Below are 14093 nucleotides of genomic sequence, written 5' to 3' on the forward strand. Positions count from 1 at the left end.
TAAATACAATTGGAAAAATGTTTATCTAATTGATTATAACTTCTGTGTTCCCCGGCAGGGAACAGGTTAACAGAATCTATAATCAAAGATGCGCTGCGTGCACTAACATCCCCCTCTGCCCGTCACCACCTCAGCCGGTCTCCGACACTGCAGACGAGAGCAGTGTAAATTGCAACAGGGCCAGGCAGATAGCGCTGAGCGGGCACAATGGAGGGAGACGTCTGAAGTGTGAGCAGGACCCGGTGCAGTACCGGCGCCACGATTGGGTTTTAAATAAATAACATTAAGGCCGGATGCACACCATCGTGATTGGATTGTGAAAAATGATTTGTGTGTCCGCCGGATTTCCAAGCCCGACCACAGTACATGTGAACGGGACTCCTGGCATCATAGACATTTAGGCTACTGCCACACGACAGTGAAAAAAGATGGCAATTATAAACGGATCATTTGCAGATTTTTATGTCCAGTCCATCTGTCCGTTTTTCACGGCCGTTAAAAAAAATTAAAAAATAATCGGATTTCATTTGTCAGGGTTTTTTGTCCCAATCCCCTGAAAACATCACAGTGCTCATGTAGATACTGCCGCAATGTCCCTGTAGATAGCGCCCACAGAGTGCCACAGCGCCCACATATAGTGAAGGTGTGCCCACATATAGTGCCACAGTGCCCAGATATAGTGACATAGTGCCACAGTGCCCATGTAGATAGTGCCGCAATGTCCCTGTAGAAAGTGCCCACATAGTGCCACAGTGCCCACATGTAGTGCCACAGTGCCCACATGCAGTGCCACAGTGCCCACATGCAGTGCCACAGAGTCCACAAGTAATGACAGTGCCCACATAGTGCCAAGCCCCAATATAGTGCCACAGTGCCCATGTAGATAGTGCCACACCCCTATCACCCTATCCCCCCTAGTAGATCGCAGCACCTCCTCACTTGTAGATAGCACACCCCCTTCCTTGTAGATCGCACCCCCTTCCTTGTAGATCGCACCCCCTTCCTTGTAGATCTCACCCCCCTTCCTTATAGATCACACCCCCTTACTTGTAGATCGCACCCCCTTCCTTGTAGATTGCACCCCACTTTCCTTGTAGATCGCACCCGGAGCTGAATCCCCGGCCAGAGGTTGCCAATGCTTTGGCCAGGGATCCAGCTCCTGGTGGGAGCGACAGCGGCGCGATCTACAAGGGGGGTGGTGAGATATGCAAGGGGGGTGCTATAGACAGGGCGGTGTGGCTATATGCGAGGAGTCTCTGCTTCCCCACGGAACTGCTGTTCCGTACTGTATCATTTTGTTCAGTACAGAACAGCAGTTCCATTGGGAAGCAGGGACAGGACGGGGCAGACCAGGCAGTGATGAGGTGACAAGGCGGGGCTTCGGCAGCACGACGGCAGGGGGCAGCACGGCGCGACGGCACCACTAAAGAATCGATTCAAAGATTCTGTTTAAAAACAGAAACGTGAGAGCCCTTGAGGGCGAATTAATCAAATTAATTTGATTAATCTTCCAGCCCTAGGCGTGACTAATAAGTTGTAAGCCAGCATGGTGCACTACATGTAACCGTGTGACTGCCACTTTATTGAAGCCTCATCTGTGTGCAAATGGAATACTAAGCAGCCTCAATAATGGTGGATGTGTTAGTAAATGTTCATCAGTATTTTGTATCTGTGCAATCTCCCTCATATAATATTGTGGATTGTCTGCATCCGGCTTTCTAACAGTCATATTAGCTCCCATGGGGCTCCCATAATATCTTGGTCTCCCATTTACAGAAAGCCTACAAGTCTGAACCTGTATGTAAGGCTTCTCCTTCTCCTAATTCGCCCTGTCAACCACTGTGAGACAATCTTCCTCCTGCCATGTACAGAAATCTATGACTGTAAATAATTACTATATACTGTAGTTCGCACATTTTCATCACTCAGTGTTATGAAGAAGCCCAAAGTGTGGGTCAGTGAAAGACACCATAAATAGGAACACTTATGCCTTTATACATTAACATCAATCTGCAAACCACTTCAACGGTTGTGCATCTACCTAGAATATCATAGCAGAATGTAATGCCATGATGGCACTTGCAGTTTCACAATTTCTGAAGAGCCACAGGCTGCAGGCCACTGATGTTAATGTATAACATCAACCCATAAACAGTTAAATATATGCAAGCCCATAAATATTGCGAGTCCGCATTGAAAACTTAAATATATACAGGGGTGTAGCTATAGGTTGTGCAAAGATAGCAGTTCCACTCGGGTTCTGGTGCCTTAGGGCTCCCAAAAGAGAGAGAGAGAGAGATATTGATAGTTCAGAGTGAACTACCCAGGAAATAAGTATACTGGGCAATGTAGTTCAGTGATGACAACATTGAGCGAGGAAGTAACTGCTAGGCATTTAGACTGCTGGGCATATAGACTTATCCTTTCTAAGAAACCAATGTAAAGTGCAACTTAATGTATAGTAACTTTAAAAAAAGGGGTAAAATAAGCAATATTTTATTGATATTGTATCTCTACAAACTGGTGCAGTGTACAGTATGGTAATAAAAATATATATATATTATTTTAAATCAGTACTCACTTGTTAATAAAGTCATTAAACTCTGGTGACCACAATTCTGGCTGACGTAAATTTGGAGGTGGGTTCCTGTAAAACAAAAATGTTACCATGATTCCAAATATTTACATATCTATTAAGAATTGGATATGCTTTTCTATTTTATGAAATGAATAAAGGGAAAATATACACATTAGGTGATTATCAACGGATGTTACAACTGATTACAACATGCCCGATCCTTTGTTCCCCTTAGAGAGGAGTTTGGTAGCAACTTATCTCCCTCACCTCATTGAAATAAACAGACATGGGTGGTTTATGCTTAGCATGGATTTATTTATGAAAGTTTAAGGAGTGGGGGGAATAGCTATGACAGAACAAGCATTTGGCCAAAAGGCTGTATTAAAACGGGATTCATCGACTGTTTTTTTTTTTTTTTTGATGGATCGAAAAGAAAGCCTAATGGATCCTAATGAAGCCCATTGACTCCACTGAGTAAACTTTTCTAACCATTAAAAGTGATGTAAACTTAATGAAATAGAACTTAAATAATACCAACTGATGTCACAAATATCCAATTGACATCAATGGGGACGTAAACATAAATGTTCCATTTTGTGCTTGGGCAGCTTTAGAGATAAATAAAAGTTGGGGAATAAAAAAGTGGAAGAGAACTTTTGAACTTTGGTGTTGTGTTTTTAATTTTTTACAAATCAAGCCTATTGTTCCATTTGATTAACATATTTAGAGAAGAAAAATACGGTTACGCTTGAAAGGGTTGAAGGGAATAGAAAGGAACTATAACAGCAACAAGATGGATGAATACAATAAAAAAAAACATGACCCATGCAGTGAGAAGTCTTAAAGGGGTTGTCCGGTGAAATAAAATTGATGGCCAAGCCTTAGGATAGGCCATCAATATCTGATCAGCATAGGTCCGACTCTCAGCACCCCCACCGATCAGCTGTTTGAAGGGCCACAACCTTTATTCTGGGGAAACACTATTGATATGGTTACCAATGGTTGCCAGGAGTCGAAACTTACTCCATTTAACATAATAATAATCTTAATAATCTATAGAAGGAGAAAAAAAATTAAGTAATAATAGTAATACCTTAAACTTGCAAGTTTCCATTAAGAGTAAACAATGTAAAATTATGTAAAATAGCCAAATAGGAAAATTGTAAAAGCTGCAAAATTAAAGGAACACCCACGGTATGCACTGGGTGAGGCCTACTGCACAGCGCAGCGGAGGGGGGGGGCATGACACAGGGACTCTCTTTGGTGTTCTTTGAATCCACTGCATTGCCTTCTTAGGACCTGTTCACATCAGCATCGGGCTTCCGTTCATGGGTTCTGTTCGACTTTTCCGTCGGAGGAACCGAGGAACGGAAAGCCGAGCAGAAACCATAACTTTTGTTTACATTACCATTGAGTCGCTACGCTATTGTTTCCATGAAAAAAAAACAGAAGCCTTACTTAACGGAAAAAAACGGAAACCAATTGTAACGGAAGCTTTACCATTGAAATTAATGATAATGCAAACGGAAGCTTTAATTTCATCGGTTCCTACGATGGAAAGGTCGAACGGAACCGATGAACGGAAGCCCGACGCTGATGTGAACACAGCCTTAGGTCTCATGCACACGGCTGTGCCCGAAATCATGGCCCGTGATTGCGGGCACGGCCGGCCTCAGCCCGCATTTTCGGCCCATTCTTTCATACAAAGTATAGGAGCACAGCCCGTAAAACGCAAAAGATAGGATATGTTCTATCTTTTGCAGTACAGTTGTACGGCACGGATACCTATCCGTAGCAATATGGAAAGGTGTCCGCGGCCAATACAACTGAATAGGTCAGTAATTGTGGGTCCGCAATTATGGAGATTTTTTACGGCCGTGTGCATGGGGCATAAGTCTCTGCATTTGACATAGAACTGTATATAAGTTTTGCATGGAGTGTTCTTTTAATTTTAACATCAGCGGTGACAGAAATTCCTCTCAATAAGAATCAGCGCAGTACCTTGGTATTTTAAACAGGGCTCTCATAGGGTGCAAGTCAGCCAGGGGAGGATCACCATCTCCTAGTTCTATGGCTGTTATACCTAAAGACCAGACATCACATCTTGCATCATATGTTGTATCCACTTGCTGTTCACAAGCTATGACCTACCAAAACAAAGAAGAAATCCTATTGTCTTAAAATGTGTACTGGAACAAACACTTGACTTATAAGTATATTTTTTAACACCTTCCCTCTGCAGCCATTTTTCGGATTTTTATCTTCGGTTTTTCCTCCCCACCTTCCAAAAGTCATAACTTTTTTCTTTTTCCATCGATATAACTGTATTAATGCTTATTTATTTGCTGGTCGGGCTGTAGTTTCTATTTGACCACTTTGGAGACTTTTTGATAACTTATTATTCCTTTTTTTTTACGTTATCTTTAATGTTCATTTTAAAAATTTTTACATTGCTTTTTGGGGAAAGGGGGACTTTTTTGAACTTTTAATATTTAAATTTTTTATATATGCAAGATACAGCCGACACGCTCGTTCTATGGAGCTTGCGCACCATACTCCCTCACCTGAACCTCCACTGTAGATATATATATTATAGCTGCTAAACAGCTGTGAAATCAGTGGCTTATTAAGTATTTCCATTCCATGTTATGGACATCTATGGATCAGCCAAAAGGATCCAGCTGCTTACACAGGGACTCCTTTCGGGTTGTCATTTGAGGTCTCAGTCCCTGGATTTTTCAGTACCACTTTTTAACCGCTTAAGGACCACCTACGCTATGTGTAGGGTGGGTAGTTCTTATACCTGCACTTTTGCACATTTAGGGTATGTTCACACAGCCTATTTTCGTCTGTTTTTCGGGCCGTAAACGCCTGAAAAACACCCGAAAAATCTGAAGCAGAACATCAATGGGGAAAATGGCGTTCTGTTCCGACGAGCTGTTTTTATGTTACAAAATGGCCGCGAAAAAGAAGTGCAGGACACTTCTTGGGACATTTTTGGAGCCGTTTTTCATAGACTCTATTGAAAACAGCTCCAAAAACGGCCGTAAAAAACGCAGCCAAAAACGCAGCGAAAAACTGGAACAGCTCCGTATTTTCAGGCGTTTTTGGTTAAGCATGTTAACATACCCTAAGCTGGCTGCCTGAGCGATCGGCATGTGAATGTCGGCATCCAGTAGAGAAGACAAAAGTGTTTTCACTGCTTTTGTCTTCTTTATTCTCACATACACAGCGCTCAATGAGTGCAGTATATTTAACAGAAGCAGAGACAGTCTTGCTCCCTCTATTGGTCCCGGTAATCACATGACTAATTATGTTGCCGCTGCCCTCATAAACCCCGCACAGCCCTAGCAGTGACAATTGTCATTGGCAGATTTTCCCAGTAACTGGGTATTTTCTAACCTTACGGGGAAAGACTATTTTTTACAAACTATTATAATAATTTGATTTTATTTTTTAAGAAATATGTGCAACCATGATTGCAAAAAGAAATGGTACTGGTCACAAAAAAAACAACAGCAAAAATTAAATCAATTGTCCAAAAAATTAAAACATTGTAGCTGTTAAATGTTACATGAGCTAACAACAACTAAAATGTGCCAGGTCTAAATGGACCAAAATACCCTGGAAATGAAACAGTTGAAAATTTATTTTTAAAAAGGGTTTATGAGTAACTAGAAGTGCAGAATATAATGGAAAGCCAAGAAAGACGAACAAGAAACATAATGTATTTCTACAGCCACATCTTTGTTCGGTGTGTGCGATTATAAAGAAATAATATGGAATGAATCATTTACTTTAGTGGACTTAGGTTCTGCTCAATAATGCAAAAGAGTTTTCACTTGTGTCAACTAAAGAAGAAAAGAAAACGTTTCTCCAGTTCTTGACTTGAGTGTCTAGTGACTCTTTAAAAGAGGTAATAATAGTACAAATATTGATCTCGATAGAGTATGTTATTTTTTTAGTTTTTCCCATTTACATTACATCTATGAATATAATCGCTTTTTATTGCAGTTATTACCTACAGTGTTGAAATCAATTTATAACAAATTATAACCAACCTCTGGGGCCATCCAAAATGGAGTTCCCACTGATGTATTCCTATGGAGATGAGTGTTAGATAGCTGTGCGGACACACCTGCAGGAACACTATAATGTTAATACTAAGATACTATTTCCAATAAAGGAAGGACATAAATGAAATAACGTACAATGATTATTATCAAATGTTATGCCATCTAAATCACAATCAGAACATTGGTCATGATAACTCATGTGTGGACTAGTCTTTCTCAAACGGGGACTACAACAGGGTTTCTAGAGCTATCGGGACCAGTTGTCCGAACCCCGTAGGAGAGCAGTGTCTCCTCCAAAGAATTTGTGACGGAAAGGCTGCCGACGTCAGTTCACAAGGTTCTGGCACTGTCTGGCATCAGTACGTTGTGTGCGGCGGCGATGAAATTGAGGACCTGGGAGCGGAAAGTATAGATTTTTTTGCCTGGTCTGGGATCGGAATGAATTTAGGAGGTCTGGGGTCTGAATTCATGGAGGGATCTGGTCTGGGGTCTGAATTAATTTAGGGGTCTGGTTTTGGTTCTTAACATATTTTTGGTTCTGGAAGTCTTAATTCATTTTAGGGTTTGTCTCGAGTCTGAATTAATTCAGGGGTCTAATCTTTAGTCTGAATTAAAGTTAGGGGAATGGTCTGGTGTCTGAATTAATTTAGGGATCTGGTTGATTTATTATTGTGCTTACACATAAAACCTTTTTTTTGCAGAACAGTTTTTTATATGTACTTGCTTATTACTTGTTTTTAGCCATTTTTTCTCTTATGAAAAAAAGATATTGGCAGGGGTTCCCCGAGATACGACTTTTTTTTCAGAGTTTTCTCAATGCTTAAAAAGTTGGGAATCACCGGTCTAGACATTTCTAATAATCTATCTCTTCCCTTATTTGTAATGGCACTATACATTGTTATGTACTGTCTGTTTGTACCAAGTGTATGTAGCTGGTCAAACTAACTTTTAGATTACCTACTGTATATGTACCTGCTATTGTTCTGCATGTATGGATGCTCCTGTATCTCCTGTATTGATTCGATCTGGGGTCTGAATTTATTTAGGAGTCTGGGGTCTGAATTGATGTTGTTATAGAGGGTGGGGATAGGCTGCGGAAGTGAAGGGCCAAAAATGTCTTCAGATGAAGTCGTATGGCGGTCTGAGACAAGAAGAGAAGAAAAATAAGTAGAATGACTTCAATTCTGTCCTGGGTGTCAAAACCCAGCAACATAATGGGGGGCCAATTTTGGGGCAGCGTCTCCTCTGTGTATAGAAAAAAATGATGTAGGTTGCACTCAAGCTCCACAGTGAGTTGAAACATTGAAATGGGTGAATAAACATTTCATGGAATTATAATGCTGCCTCATCTCCTATTTCTACTATTGCAGCAAGACTTTTGATGAGGTATTTTGAGGCTTTGCACCGTATTTATTTGATCCCTGGGCTGCTCCTATCTAACGTTTCCTCTTTGTATGCCACTGCTCTAATTCATACCTAAAGATGTTCTGTTTTAGGGTGAAGTTTCAATGATAACTTGTATCGACTTACCGAAATCCACAAGTTTGACACCACCTTCTGTAGTTAGTAGAATATTGTTTCCTTTCACGTCACGATGAATTGTCTTATGGCTATGTAAATGATGAAGGCCCTTTTAGAAAATAATAATTTTGAACAGCAGAAGAATCAGTAGAGTAACATACAAACTTGTCTACGCTGCCTGTTCTGCATTTGTACAATGTTACTCTAGATGCACTATATATCGTTATTGTACTCCTTACAGGGGTGTAGCGTTTGGAAGGCTCTTTAAAAAAATGACAATAGGCTCCTTCTCCTTGTGTACACCTTTACCCCGGAAATCCTGGATTATCTACCCACCCACCCCCAACAGGCACATATTTAAACAGCTAAATACAGTATTGCAGTTGGAGATAAAGGGATACTTCAGGACTAAGCATCCCAACCAGGACCGGATTTATCTTTAGGCACAGTAGGCCTATATAGGCCATAAATGTCTTATAGCTGTGGGTCCCAGCACCAAGACCAGCACCTATCACCAGAATGGCAGCCACCTGATCCCCATTCTGCCTGATCAGGCTGTTTGTATGACTTCCATCAAACAGAATGAATATAGCCCCCCGTCCTGGACATTAGGTGCGGGTCCAACCACTGGGATCCGCATGTATAAGACATTTATGGCATATCCCATGGAGATGGGAATACCCCTTTAAAGTAGATTCCGTAATAGTGCTAAGAATCCATGGATCCTTGCCGTCTTACCATAAGAGCTTCATGCAAAATGTAGGCAATGATGGCTTCATTCATTCTTTCCCCTCTCTTCAGAAGACCTTTTGCTAAATCCGTTACAGATCCTCCATTGCACAACTACAAAAGAGAGAATTATGATTTAAGTCAGGTAACGTTAGGATGACACTTTTAGTAAATGTGAAGAAATATCACCTCCAGGATGCCCCTTACTAAAATTCCTCTGCCTGTATACATAAAGTAGTCATTGTGAACAAACAGAGCTGCAGTGTAAAACATGGGGGACAGAGCAGCAGCCTGAGTCTGATGAGACAGGAAGTTGATTTTAGACTGCCTTAGTAGAAAATGCTTTACTGTAGTCACTGATTGTAGCCATAATGGAGCATAGCTAAAAACACTTGAGAAAAAAAAATGTATGCATATGTTTTAATAATAATTGTTATTATTTATAAAATAATATTGCAAACCTCCAAGACTAGCCACAACTGATCCCCAGTCTTTGCATCTTTCTTGAAATACATTCCATAGAACTTGACAACATTTGCATGATCAGATAAAGTCATTAGGATGTTGTATTCTGCTTCAATTTCCTCATCAATATCCTCCTGAAATTGATAATTACATAAAAATAGTTAAATATTTGAAGTAACCCACATGTACAAGTAAGGCCCTATGCACACGACCGTGTTTTTGCGGCCGCAATTCCCCCAAAAATCCACGGGAGAATTGCGGCCCCATTCTTTTCTATGGGGCCATGCACAAGACCGTAGTTTTTGCGGTCCTTGCACGGCCCGGGAGCCCGGACCGCAGAAAGAACGGGCATGTCTTATTACGGCCCGGTTCTGCAGTCCGGGCTCATTGAAAACAATGGCGGCGGCCATGTGCATGTCCCGCGATTTGCGGGCGGCCTGCGGCTGACAGTCCGCTGACAGTCCGCAGCCGGCCGACCCGAAAATCACGGCCGTGCACACGGCTACGGTCGTGTGCATGAGGCCTAAGTGAAGTGTGGGATCCCGACAGTGGATACTCCTGACACATTACCACAGAGACCAATCCCTATCCACAGCAGTGACATCAGTGAGGTTAGTAAAAAAACAAAAACGTAAGGCAAAAACAATAGACGCACATCCAGACAATATAAAAAATGGCAACATTGTATTAAAACCAAAAATACATTGCATACAAAAGTCCATACAGCAATCCATAATAGGATACACCATGAAGTCTGTACATACAAACAAAATATGACCTGCCAGACTAAACAGATTATATATGAGACCTGTGAACACTCCACGTCAATAGAGATAACCAATATTACAATATGACATCCAATACTATGAGGCAAATACCCAGCAAAATACATTTTGGTCTGATATCAGTATGGATCCGGCAGGGGGGCACACACGAAGAAAAACCCTGCCCGGTTTGCAAATTGTCTGGATGTGCATGTCCATTCTTTTTGTCCTACTATTTTTTGCTAGTTCCTGTTGTCCCATAGCCTAGCCTAGCTTTTCCTTTACAGAAGAATTTAGTTCAATTGAGTTCAACTCAAATCCTTCAATGCAGAAAGCATGCAAAATCTCCAAAGACAGAAATTGCAGGGCAAAATTTGTTGTCTAGCCCTGGCCTAACTACATATTAAAATGTCCCTTGAAAATTTGCCCACTTGGCGAAAAACCCAATAAAGGCCATGTGCACATGTCTCGAAGGCTGTACGGCGCTGCACAATATTCCACCAGGTGCCTTATGTTTGGAGCAGGACTGACCTTAGGGGTCTGAGATCTGTGTGGTCACACAGGGTGCATTAGATGCCTCTGCTGAAGAGGGTGCCACTGGTGACATGGCACCCAAGGCTGTAACCATCTTATATCTTAACAGAAATTTTCATCATTATTACTCAGATATTGTACAGAGCTGTTATTAAATTACTTTATGTATTGAGCTGTGTTTTGGTCACGGTTTGGTGTTATGATTTGAGCACTGTATGACGGCATTGTTACTGTACGGTATGTTACTTTTGCAGCGTACGGTGGTGGTGGCTACACTGAAAATAATTATTATTTAGATGACTGTAAGGCCTCGTTCACACTGAGTTATTTGCAGTCAGAAATAAATCTGTCTAATAGTTCCTTCAGGAATTTTAAGGCAGATTTTGAACTACCAGCGTTGTTTTAATACTTTTTATTTTTCCACATTTTTCACAACGTTTTTTGCCTGTAGCCGTAAAAGCTAATGCAAGGATTGTGGGCAAAAACGTTGCAAAAAAAAAAATGCTCAGAAACAGCAAAAGAAAAAAGACAATGCCAAAATCCGTAAAAAAAAATGCCTCAGTTTCCCTTTGAAATCAATGGCGGGCAATTTCGGACGTTTTTGGTGCTGATTCTGTGGTTTCCACATCTAAATCTGTGTGAAATGACACTAAGTGTTATGTTGCGAATTTGTGGCACTGTTATTTAGGCACCATATTTTATAGGATTGGAATTATACAGTGCACAAATAACCATACAAAACAGTACATCATATTGGGGCTCCAGCAGAAGGTGCCCCAGAGGGCCACATTTAATGTATGGCCGGCCCTGTAATGGGCTTCTAGGGGAGAAAAGCTCTGTGCATTCAGCATCCGATGGAAAATGCCACAATCCTTTTTGAGTCAAATTCCTATGGAATGCAATAAAAAAAATCTGTGTGTCTCCATATGAAATTAGAGGCATACGGAGATACAAACAGGTCCCATGAGCCCCTATGGGCATCCTATTATGATTCCATACAGTACAGAGCCATTATAAGCCGTGTGCATAAGGCCTCACATTGTAGAATAAACTTGCTATTTAACACTATGTAGATTATTACACATTGCAGTCTTATTTCATCATGTAGTCTCAAAATATCCACAGAATTCCAATCTAAATGAATGACATAACATTTTATTAGCAATCAAAGTCCCCCCTAGAGCAATAAATCAGTTAGTATTTGAGTGTTCCTTGAACCAGCAAAACACTAAATGAAGTTTAAAGGGCAAATGTCTATCAAATTCTCCCTTTTGTTACATTTTATTCTGTTGGGGCACAGGCTTGAAATGAGCGGGCAAAGAAAAAATAATAGAATTTTCCATGACATTTCACAAGAGAGAATCTTTGACGGTAAATACCTTTTACTCCACAGATCAATACATTTCAATTCTACTTCCATCTAAGTCCCAAATAGATCTAAAAAGTTTCCGCTGCATGAAAACGTATTCGATGATAGATATATAGATAGATAGATAGATAGATAGATAGATAGATAGATAGATAGATAGATAGATAGATAGATAGATAGATAGATAGATAGATAGATAGATATGAGATAGATAGATAGATAGATAGATAGATAGATAGATAGATAGATAGATAGATAGATAGATAGATAGATAGATAGATAGATAGATAGATGATAGATAGATAGATAGATAGATAGATAGATAGATAGATAGATAGATAGATAGATAGATAGATAGATAGATAGATAGATGATAGATAGATAGATAGATAGATAGATAGATAGATAGATAGATAGATAGATAGATAGATAGATAGATAGATAGATAGATAGATAGATAGATAGATATGAGATAGATAGATAGATAGATAGATAGATAGATAGATAGATAGATAGATAGATAGATAGATAGATAGATAGATAGATAGATAGATAGATAGATAGATAGATAGATAGATAAACATTTTTATTCTTAAAGGAATTAGCATAATACAATTTGTTAGGATTTGGTTCCATACCGCTGATCCAGTGTATGATACCAAAAACAGTAGAACCTCATTTCTATCTTCATATGCAAATAGGGACTTTAGGGTTATGTTAGTATTGTCTTCTGGATTTAAATATCGGTAGCGAATAAGCCGAAATGGATGGACTTATGTCTTTTTTTAGCCATATGGTATATACTATTATACTATGTTAGAAAAATATACAGGATTACTCTACATTTCAGATTTGTAAGTATACCATAGCATACAATATACAAATAATTTGAATAAAATAAATACATTGTTTAAATTTTACAAGAAAGGCAAGAAATACACATATCTGTGTCTCTCCTGCTTGTCATCTAAATAAAGGAAGCGACAATGATACAATTTCTATGTCTGTACTTTATATTCACCACCATGATAAACCTAATAGGGGCGGCGGAACAAACGATTCTGGCATACCGGAATGTAATTGCTATCAGTTTATTATAATGTAGAATACAATTAGACAAAAAGTAACTCACATGAAATGGATCCATGATTTTTACAGCTGCTTTGCTTCCATTTTTCTTATTTACGACTTTAAAAACTTTACCGTATGTTCCTTTGCCAATAGTCTCAATTATTTCCCAAGTGTCAGAAGGGTCTGGAAATCCATCAAATGCAAATGATTTACCACGGAATGAAAACATTTTCTATGAACCGGTCTGAAATGAAAACATAAAGTATTTGATATGAGGTTTAGTTTTTCCCTGAATTAAATGAATTGAAATGAAAATTTGTGAAAATACTTTTTATCTCATAATTTTCAAGACTTTTGCTTGCTGTCAGTGATAAGAAACATTCTTGATTACAACTGAAATTTTGTCCTGACCACATCCAGCTGACAGAGGTGAACGCCTCATTGCAGATAAACGCCTCATTGTAATCCTGTCTGATGGGCCCTGTATCTAAGCCTACCATATGTTAGGCTTAGATATGGTGCCCCAGCAGATAGTAATAGATAGTTATATAGTATAAGATTATTGCCTGTAGGGGCCCTGTATCTAAGCCTGCTATATGGTAGGCTTAGATACAGGGCCCAGCAGACAGGATCACACCATGTGGTAGGCTTAGATACAGGGCCCATTTTGTGATACTGTCTCTTAGACCCTGTATCTAGGCCAACCACAAAGTAGACTTAGATACAGGGCCCCAGCAGACATTAACGCTATACTTACCCTTCTCTTCGACTCCTGACACAGCGGATATCCTGACACCATCCGGCGTTGCGATGTTTTGCACGGCGCACAGCATCGTGACGTCATGCACAGCTCACAGCGTCATCACGTTAGAATACGTCAGGACCTCCTCTGTTCTCCGGAACGATGAGGGTAAGTATACTGTCAGTTACTATAGTAACAGGGACCCGTGAAGTTTATTACATAGGCCCCAGTTACTATAGTAGCT

General features: G+C 40.1%; 1 protein-coding gene across 1 annotated transcript in view; it reads right to left on the minus strand.

Moving 5' to 3' along the window:
* Positions 1-13342, minus strand: part of MYO3A (myosin IIIA) — a 137030-nt gene extending 123688 nt beyond the window's left edge. Inside the window, exons 1-7 of the mRNA XM_075827529.1 lie at positions 13169-13342; positions 9366-9503; positions 8914-9018; positions 8185-8284; positions 6640-6716; positions 4580-4725; positions 2582-2647 (exon numbers count right to left, since the gene is read on the minus strand). Coding sequence (XP_075683644.1) covers positions 2582-2647; positions 4580-4725; positions 6640-6716; positions 8185-8284; positions 8914-9018; positions 9366-9503; positions 13169-13336 — 800 coding nt within the window. The 5' untranslated portion in view covers positions 13337-13342. The remainder of the gene's footprint in view (positions 1-2581; positions 2648-4579; positions 4726-6639; positions 6717-8184; positions 8285-8913; positions 9019-9365; positions 9504-13168) is intronic.
* Positions 13343-14093: the final 751 nt, after the last annotated feature.

Source organism: Rhinoderma darwinii, chromosome 5, assembly GCF_050947455.1.
Source record: "Rhinoderma darwinii isolate aRhiDar2 chromosome 5, aRhiDar2.hap1, whole genome shotgun sequence".
NCBI lineage: Eukaryota > Metazoa > Chordata > Amphibia > Anura > Rhinodermatidae > Rhinoderma > Rhinoderma darwinii.